The sequence below is a fragment of the Penaeus vannamei genome, chromosome 12, assembly GCF_042767895.1.
Source record: "Penaeus vannamei isolate JL-2024 chromosome 12, ASM4276789v1, whole genome shotgun sequence".
Taxonomy (NCBI): Eukaryota; Metazoa; Arthropoda; class Malacostraca; order Decapoda; family Penaeidae; genus Penaeus; species Penaeus vannamei.
This window is the reverse complement of record NC_091560.1, coordinates 37,694,343-37,704,342: the sequence shown is the minus strand read 5'-3', so window position 1 is coordinate 37,704,342 and position 10,000 is coordinate 37,694,343. Positions and strand designations below refer to the sequence as shown.

General features: G+C 36.7%; 1 protein-coding gene across 1 annotated transcript in view; it reads right to left on the bottom strand.

The window, feature by feature from the left end:
- Positions 1 to 10,000, bottom strand: part of LOC113817000 (ribosomal protein S6 kinase beta-1) — a 22,715-nt gene that overhangs the window by 835 nt on the left and 11,880 nt on the right. Inside the window, exons 6-12 of the mRNA XM_027368997.2 lie at positions 8,867 to 9,000; positions 8,352 to 8,499; positions 6,783 to 6,917; positions 6,503 to 6,619; positions 6,025 to 6,156; positions 5,203 to 5,310; positions 1 to 4,762 (exon numbers count right to left, since the gene is read on the bottom strand). The exon at positions 1 to 4,762 is cut by the window's left edge and continues 835 nt beyond it. Coding sequence (XP_027224798.1) covers positions 4,436 to 4,762; positions 5,203 to 5,310; positions 6,025 to 6,156; positions 6,503 to 6,619; positions 6,783 to 6,917; positions 8,352 to 8,499; positions 8,867 to 9,000 — 1,101 coding nt within the window. The 3' untranslated portion in view covers positions 1 to 4,435. The remainder of the gene's footprint in view (positions 4,763 to 5,202; positions 5,311 to 6,024; positions 6,157 to 6,502; positions 6,620 to 6,782; positions 6,918 to 8,351; positions 8,500 to 8,866; positions 9,001 to 10,000) is intronic.

The following is a 10,000-nucleotide window of genomic DNA, read 5'->3' as shown; positions in this document are numbered from 1 at the left end:
AGGATTCGTATTTCTTTATCTCTAGCACAGGCTTTCAAATAAACTTCAAAATATTCCTTGGAAAGACTGCCTGCCCAGAGAATTTGATAAAACACCCATGATATAGTTCCTGCAGCTTAGTAAACTCATCTGCAGTCTACTAATTTGCAGAATTAAAATTGAAGGAAAAGCACAAGGGTAATTGATGATTTCTACAGCCTATTCTGGAAATGCATGTAAATGATTAGGTCTACCACAAATCTATGAGAAAAATTGGCTACATTATATAATGAGACTAATAAGAAAATAGTAATAATAACAGTATCAAATAATAATAATAATAACAATAATGATAATGATAATAATAACAAATAACAAAACAAAAACTATGATAACAAGAAAAATAAAAATAAATAAATAAAATGATCCTAATAATTGTAGCAGTGTAAGTAGTAAATGAAAAAGAATCTGAGATTTGGGGGGAATAACTCCACTATCATTTCATTGCCAAGGCTACTAGTATTTCAAAATAAAACATATAAGTAAATATATATTCTTTAAATAAGTGCATTATCAGTTCTTATGTCAATTTACTCTCAACAAAATGGGAACAGCTGGTAGAATCTAGTATTGCTATGCATTCCCCTAAAAATTTATTAAAATAATTCATACATGACATTTACACACACATATTTACTCACTCACAAAAAAGGCACAACCGTTTGATGCAAAGGGAAACGGGACCCTTTGTCCCCCCCATGGTACAGCAAAAACATCCTCCATTATATTGAAAATTGCAACAGGCATCACACACCAACTTATTATAAAATGATATATAGTAATATAAAAAAAAAAAAAAAATTTGTCTTGACATGAGCCTCATCAGCTTAAATCAGGAACTGCACTCTGTATTACAAGAAAACACGGAAAAGAAAAAGGGAAATACAGAAGAAAATGGAAATAACGAGACTGGAAGCCTGCTCATCAGCTGACCATCCACAGGTGTAGAAGATGCATGTAATTGTCAGGCACAGCAGGCTATATCCAAAATTCTGAACTGCCAAACCTACTACCAACCTAATCTCAAGTGATAGCACATAAGCCTAACAAATATCATTAACAACACTATGCACGGGCCACACATATAAGCCAACTATTTGCAAGACGTTATCACAATCATCCTGACCGGTGCGGGTATCAAAAGTTTCTGAACTGAACGCTCATTTCTTTACTAAATATCCTTAATGATTTATTTATAAAACTGTCCATGTCTCTCTGGACAAAGGGTCACACTAAATACACAGGAAGCATCCGAACCTCACATCCACAAGACTTGACTTTTGCAAGAATCCACCATCTACTTTCAAGGTACCTGTCAAAGGCCCTTGCTATACATTAGGCTTGCAGTACCAAAAAGCTCTATCATCCATTTCTAACCTACAGGAATAAGTTTGTTTTTTTTACAATTCAATACCTTAGTTTTTTTTCTTATTTTGTTCAATGCAGGATATTTAATCACAGACCCAGGAAGAGTAACATCTCCAAGTCACTCCGTCTGGTCTTTGTGAGTTTAACTGTGAACTTAAGTCTACTGGATGCAAATGTTGCCAGAAATTGATCACTTACACTGCAAGCTGGAGTGATATAAACCAGCCAAGTAAAGGCAGGACTTCAAGCACCCTAAAGGTCAGATGTCATTCTATTTATGAGGTCAGCCTAGCAGAGGTGAGATGAACCAAATCAGGATTTTTTTTTATCTATATACAGATTTCATATATATATATATATATATATATATATATATATATATATATATATATATATATATATATATATACATATATATATATATATAATTTGGTGAAGCAAATTGTCTTAGAAAGTGTTTTATAGCTTGCATAGTTCAAAGTATTTAACTCTTACAGTTATTGTGCATTAATACTCAGTAGCTCTAAACTGCCAGAACATGCCCTCCGCCCTGCCAGGCTGCCACTCCTCTGAGAACGAGAGCTTAGTTCTCCCTAAGCCATCGCATCACCTTGAGGAACCAGCACAGTCTACATGGCATATCAACATGGACACAAATAATAAAAAATAAATAAGTTGACAGCATAAAAGAGTCTCATCTACCACAACAGACATTGAAATTTCCTCAGTGCATTTGAGGCAACACACCCAACTGCCTCCCTAAGGAAAGACATTCATTACCTTGGTATTCAATCCAAATGCTGGAAGATCTATTAACTCTTTATTTCCTTTCATGATATCTCCTTTTTTTGTTTTTTATTTAATTTAGAATTTTTAAAAACTATACTGCATATATAAAAGTGCCACAATGCCAACAATTTCAAAACACCTACAACTCCTCAGTATAAGGTGCATTAACACGATATCTATCATCAACCTTCAAACACCAGTTTCTCTTATCTAGTGCATAAGCTCTTCACCTATTCAAGATATCATTTAATTTTTTTTCCTTTCTTCCTAGTAAATAGCCGAGGATAAAGAGCAGTTCTACACTAGAGAAATCTGTGTGTAAAATAGTTTTATCATAGATCTGAGTCCAACTTACTTCTTTCTCATGTACAGTCATCAGTGTGATCACAGTAGACTTCAAAATAATTAAATAGCAATGACATTACTTATGTACATTTATATCTACACTCTCCACCACTCAGTAATAAATAGGCCCATATAAATGTCAAGATCTAACAATAACATGATGGGTCGTGTTAGGATTAGAATGATTTGTCATTTCTTCTTACTACACAAGTCTGTACCTACTTTGTGTATTCCAGAGAAATGTTATAGCACTATTAACATTTAACCAACATGTAGCATCAAACATCATTCTAATGTACTGAAATTAATGTATAAATGTTAATAATATACAATTCCATTCAACTAAAATCACATGTGAATACTGGAGGCCAACTCAGATAAAGCTTTCTTAAACAATGACAATAACAACATTAAAAAAAAGAAACTTCTTATTGTTCATGCATACCATTCTATTTCATATGCAAGCAGTAAGTAAAAAATACACCACTATAAACTCTCCTAATTCCAAATTTCAATCTCATTCTGGTTTCTTGCAACAAAGCAAACAGCAGATGGCCATTATCCAGATCATATTGCAACAAGTGAATTTTCTGGCCTCTTCATCTCAGGTTGATGTTTGATCCATAGCCCCCCTAAAACAGCAAAATTATCAAGCTGACAATGTAATTCATTATTTTTCATATAATGGTATCCATAGATTTATATAAAGAATAAATATATCAACACCAAAACCGTATCTACAACACAGAGATCCTCCTAAAGTGGGCAACACAAGACTGAGAAAAAGATAAGATGTAAAAATAGCCTTCATCTATAACAAAACTATCTAACAGTTAAATGGCACTCCTAGCAGAATGAGGGAGAAGGAGAAAGAGAAAAAGAAGATATTGCAACCCTAAATATTCACTGCTGTACATCCCTGAATAACAAATCATTTTTTGGCATTGGTGCATCTGTGGCAGACATAATCATTCTTAAATGATGTTGTCTATAGTAGATGCCTCTCATCTTTTATATAATATTCTGATCAAAGTCTTTGAATCTTCAAGCTTGCTTCAATACAAACATTAAGAAGTTTTGTATTTAGTGGTGTTTGATGCATACATGGGTCATACAAGCAAACAAACAGAAAATATATAAAATGCATTAGGTATGGCTGCAACTATATCCTTGGTATGTAAGGCTGTCATCAGAGAAAACTTGGTAAAGAAATCACATGATTTCTCTAAATACTAAGAAGCCACCTACAGAATATAACTGTGTATGCTATACAAGTCAATAAAAGACCAATCTTCAGTGCAGCCGTATGGAACACATTATGTATTATGTTATAGTCACAAAAGAGTATATGTAAAGCCTAGTATTGAATATGAAATACTTACATTTCTGAAAAATATAAATGACTATGATGAAAGAGTTATGATATAGATGGCATTAACTTATATAATTAGTTATACACCATCTTCTATAATATTTGTATATATATTTTAAAAATAAAACAAGAAAAATGGGCATTACAAGTATTTAAGCCTTTATGTGACAGCAAGGGCAGATGCCTCTGCTGTCTTTGCATTCATGGAAAAAAAGACCTCTCTCTGAATGTCAATGACTGATTTACACTCACCAAACGCTTGCATAGGCCTTGACTTAAACTTACGTAGATGTTCTGTGCAGGCTGGTAGAAAATTTTCCTTTGAGAAGATAAGTCTCCTATGAATTGAGGCATCTGTTACAGCCATGATAAGTCACCCAAGTCAGTGCTACATGCTATAAATTGAGGGAGGGAAGAAAAGAGGGAGGGCAGAAGGTCATGGGAGAGGACAGAGGGGGAGAGGGCAACAGAGCAGCATGAAGGAAGCTACCAAATACGATCATCTCCTAAGTGGTATTGGGGTTAATGCTTCCAATTCCAAGTGGATTGTTGCTGTGGCTGTTGTCGCTGCTGCTGTGGTTGCTGTTGCTGTATCTGGTTCTGTGAGTGCTGGTGTATGTGTGGTCCTGAAGGCATGGGGTTGCTCGTGTCCATCTGCTCCACCTGGCCTGATGAGGATGAGGAGGTGTCTGCCCCATTGGCAAAGGTGAAGGGGTTCTGCATCCCTCCAAGGCGAGGAGAGAAGGGGCCACCTGAGTTGGGGGTGTAAGGCTTCCTTGGGGAGCGTGCTTTCACTACACTAGGTCTGGCCATTTCCTCTAACACTGAGGGAGCAACATATGTGAAGCCCTGAAAGAGGAAAGACACTTTAGCATTCCGAAATGATTTTCAACAAGATATCCCTTTATATATAGAGTGAAAATAAAATTGGAAGATTGCACAGCAAAAGGAGAATAGAGAGAGATGTAGGGAAAAACAAAAGAAAGGTGGAGGAGTAGTGAGGATAGAGAGAAGGCACAGGAAATAAAAAACAAGGAGGAGGTGCAAAGAAAAGGAAGGAAGGAAGGGGAAGGAAAGAACAGTAAGGTATAACCAGGGAAGGAATGAGGGAGGGAAAAGAGAAACAGGACAGCTAAGAAAAAAGAAGAAAAAAGAAAAACAGTAATACAGTAAGTGCACAACCAAATATAGAGGTTACAGATAGAAGGATTTGGGTGAAAAGAAAAAAATGGGATACTAAAAGTAATATAGGTGTTGTACACATCCCTTTATCTCTAGGCCAAACCCACCTCAAAGACCATATTGGCACTCTCGCTGAGCATGTTGTCGTCTGGGGAGTCTACAGGGGTCTGTTTGGTGAATTTGCTGTCAAACTGACTCACATCATCATCACCAGTCTGTAACAGAGTAGTTGCAAAATAGTGAAAATCATACATATATAAATATATACATCTATATCTATATCTATATCTATCTATCTATCTATCTATCTATCTATCTATCTATCTATCTATCTATCTATCTATCTATCTATCTATCTATCTATCTATCTATCTATCTATCTATCTATCTATCTATATATATATATATATATATATATATATATATATACACACACATATATATACATATACATATATATACATCCATACATATATATACATATATATAAACATGTACATATATTTACATACATATATACATATATACATATATATATACATATATACATATATATATACATATGTATATATATATATATATATATATATATATATATATATATATATATATATATATATATATAATAGTTCTAGTGATTTCGAGCTAGAACTGTTTTTATCCATAAAAGGTCAAATTTGTAGATTTTCAGATTTATCTATAAAATGGTTCATAAATACCTCTTATGAAGCATTTTATAGAGAAATCTAAAATCAACAAATTTAACCTGATATGCATAAAACCGTACAAGCTCAAAATTGCCCAGTGACACTATATACCCGTTTTAGCAAATATACAAATATTTTACGATATGAATATATACAAGATTTATAAATCTAGGTCCCATTCATAAAAATGAGATGGGTAACAAAATTTGCGCAAGAACTTACTAAGACAGGCTTGAATGGCGGGTCAAGCTTGCGATTTATTACATCGTCCCAATTGATGTGTTTGAAGTACAAGTGTCTCTTGATGGGTTCTCCATCATCTGGGCCACTGCCGAGACGCTGACTCACTTGTCTCTGTGGTTATGGAAGAGAGGGAGAAGACAGGAGTTGGGAGACATTAGACAGACTGTATAGTGTGTCAGGCTTTTAAAGAAAATATTCCCACAGATGATAATAAAAATAAGCATATAGTGTAATAATAATAATAAAAATAAGCAAATAGTGTAATAATAATAATATAATACAAACAAATAAACAAAAACAATAATGATATAATCTATCAATTTCTTTGAAGCTTTGTAAATACCTATTTAAACATTAGTTCCCTTATTCTCCCACTTCTAATAATCCAGTCAGACCAAACTGCAATCCAAAGTCTTGATCCTTGCCCCTAAAACCCCTAACAGTCCCTAAAAGTCACCTTGAGCAGTTTGCGAATGAGGTCTCTCGCATCAGGGGTGAGGTACGGGGGAAGATTCAGCTTGCCTTTGAGGATCTTCTCAATTGTCTTCTTCCTGTTCTCTGCTGTGAATGGGGGCTGGAAAAGTAAAACAGATGGAGAAAAAAATCCATTAATAAAAACAGTACTTGATCAAACATGAATATATTAAAAACATGGAATAAAAATCTGTAATAATCTTAAAAGTATTTGTATAAATTTTCTTTTTCCCTGTCATAAAAAAACTTAAGAGAACACTTACAGCTCCTGTCAACATATCATACATGAGGGCTCCCAGTGACCACCAGTCAACTGCCTTTCCATGTCCAGTGCGAGTCAGGATTTCTGGTGCCATGTACTCTATCGTTCCACAAAATGTGTGTGTGACAGAGTCATCCTGCAAAAAGAAAAGGAAGTACAATGAAATGCTAGTCAGGTGTCGTAAATGGAAGGTCTAGTTTATACACATATCAAATAATTCCATTTCTACTACTAATAAATTAAAATGCTTTTATTATTTTACATATGTATGCAAAATGGATTCATAACATATAGCATATACATGTAAGAAGTACAGGAGGAGCAGTAAGAAGAAGAAAAAAAAGAAGAAAATGAAGAAGATCGGTATAACGACACTAAGAAGAGCAAAAAAAGAAGTAAGAGCAGGAGGAGGAAGAGGAGGAGGAGGAGGAGGAAGAAGAGGAAAAGGAGGAAGAGGAGGAGGGGGAGGAAAAGGAGGAGGAAGAGGAAGCAAAGGAGGAGGAGGAAAAGGAGGAAGAGGAGAAGGCAGAAAAGGAGGAGGAGGAGGAGGAGGAGGAAGAGAAAAAGGACTAAGAGGAGGAGATGGCAGAGGAAGTGGTGGTGGTGGTGGTGGTGGTGGTGGTGGTGGTGGAGTAGGAAGCAAAGGAGGAGGAGGAAGAGGAGGAGGAAGAGGAGGAGGAGGAGGAGAAAAAGGACGAAGAGGTGGAGATGGCGGAGGAAGTGGTGGTGGTGGTGGTGGTGGTGGTGGTGGTGGTGGTGGTGGAGGTGGAGGGGGAGGAAGCAAAGGAGAAGGAGGAGGAGGAAAAGGAGGAAGAGGAGGAAAAGGAGGAGGAGGAGGAAGAGGAGGATGGAGGAGGAGGAGGAGGAGGAGGAGGAGGAAGAGGAGGAGTAAGAGAAAAAGGACAAAGAGGAGGAGATGGCGGAGGAAGTGGTGGTGGTGCTGGTGGTGGAGGAGGAGGAAGCAAAGGAGGAGGAGGAAAAGGTAGAGTAAAAGGAAGAGGAAAAGGAAGAGGAAAAGGAGGAGGAGGAGGAAGAGAAAAAGGACGAAGAGGAGGAGATGGCGGAGGAAGTGGAGGAAGTGGAGGAGGAGGAGGAGGAGGAGGAGGAGGAGGAGGAGGAGGAGGAAGCACAGGAGGAGGAGGAGGAAGAGGAGGAGGAGGAAGAAAAAAAGGACAAAGAGGAGGAGATGGCAGAGGAAGTGGTGGTGGTGGTGAAGGAGGAGGAGGAGGAAGCAAAGGAGACGGAGGAGGAGGAAAAGGAGGAGGAGGAGGAGGAGGAAGGGAAAAAGGACGAAGAGGAGGAGATGGCGGAGGAAGTGGAGGAGGAGGAGGAGGAGGAGGAGGAGGAGGAGAAGGGGGAGGAGGAGGAGGAGGAGGAGGAGAAGGGGGAAGAGGAGGAGGAGGAGAAGGAAGAGAAGGGGGAGGAGGAGGAGAATGATAATTAAAATGACAAAGATAACAACAACAACTTAGAAGAAGATGAGGAAGTTGATAAAGATGGCACAGATAATAACAATAACAAAAATGGATGAGAATGAGATGAAAGAAACACACACTCTCTTCAAACTGACCTGAATCTTTTCCTTGCAGAGACCAAAATCAGTGAGTTTAACGTGACCGTAGGAGTCGAGGAGAATGTTCTCTGGCTTGAGGTCTCTGTAGATGATACCTTCTGAGTGCAAGTGCTCCAGGGCCAAGATTATCTCTGACAGGTAAAAACTGAAAGAGAGAGTGCATTCATCTTACTTTCTTACCAGTCAAATGAAACTGACATTTCATAATCACAGATATGCAAAAATATAAAATAAATACTTTACTTGTTTAACCTAACCTAGAAAAAAGGACTAAAAAAACAAATATCTGATAGTCCCATATAACAACAAATTAGACAGCCATGGTGTATCACAAACATCATTGGAATGGTACTTAAGTGATTATGTTAATCCTTTTTTAATATACGTATATTAGTATATTTGTCATGCATATCGTGCTATCCCCGGCTGCAATGGCTTACAAATTATAACACACAACCTTGTCAATTTCCATCAAAAACACTTTATAAATAAGACCTGGTTATGTTACTCACCAAGCTGTGTCTTCCATGAAAATGCCTTCTCTCTCCAAGTGCATGAAGAGCTCACCTCCTGACAGGTATTCCAGGATGAGATAGAGCTTCCCTCCCGTTTGGAAGGCATAAACCAGGTCTACGATGAATGGGTGCTACAGGGGAAAATAGAGGGAATGAATATGAAGAAGCAAGTGACAAAAAGGGATAAATCATTTCTGTTATCCTCCAGTAGTCTTTTTTTGTATTACTAAATTTTTCTGAGGGGGCCAACTTCCTGATAGAAGCCAATGTGAAAGTAAAAAAAGAATTAAAAACATACAAACCTGAAAGCTACAAATTACTCTCTTTGAATCAACATCATTGTAAATGGACATGGAATATGGTTTATGTGCTCCATTCCTCTTCAAGAGTTCCCTTACGTACAGAATGGATCAGGCATAGCCAAACAAAATGGTCCAATAGTAAGTCACACACCTAAAGTTCTTTTGCTTATCTTAATGCATATGTATTACTATTTATGAAATACTTCAAATTTCTTTGGAATACCTTAAGAATAATATCTGAATACATTTTCCAGACTTTTTAATCATGATCATCCTTATTGTCAAAAATTCATGTAAAACTAATACCATCTTCAAGAAGTTATAATAAATAAAAATTACAAGATTTCATACATTATTAACAATGATGAAAGTCCTAAGGGACAATAATACAAATATCTATATATTGCTCAAGTTACAGTCCTAGTTCTATATAAACTTCACACCAGAAACACGCGAGCACATTTTGTTATTCGGAACCTAAACATTATTCTTACAAAACACAACTAAGGATAAGCTGTATTTAACCAAAGCTAAGATGACACTCCTTTACTAATATTACAGTTATCATTATAAAAAAATTAAAAATAAAATAAATTCTAATCTAGGACATAATCCTACGACTGTAGGAACAAGAAACTGTATTTCTACACTGCAATCCTTTTCAAACCAGTAAAAAAAAAAGTCAGAACCAGAATACCGGTTAGCACAGGAACAGACTAACACACATGCTACCAAGTGCTTGAAACAGTGCCATGGCATTAAGAGGCAATGGACCCTGCACCAGCACACACCTGATGTACTTTAAACCGTGACTCATCGCAGGGCCTTG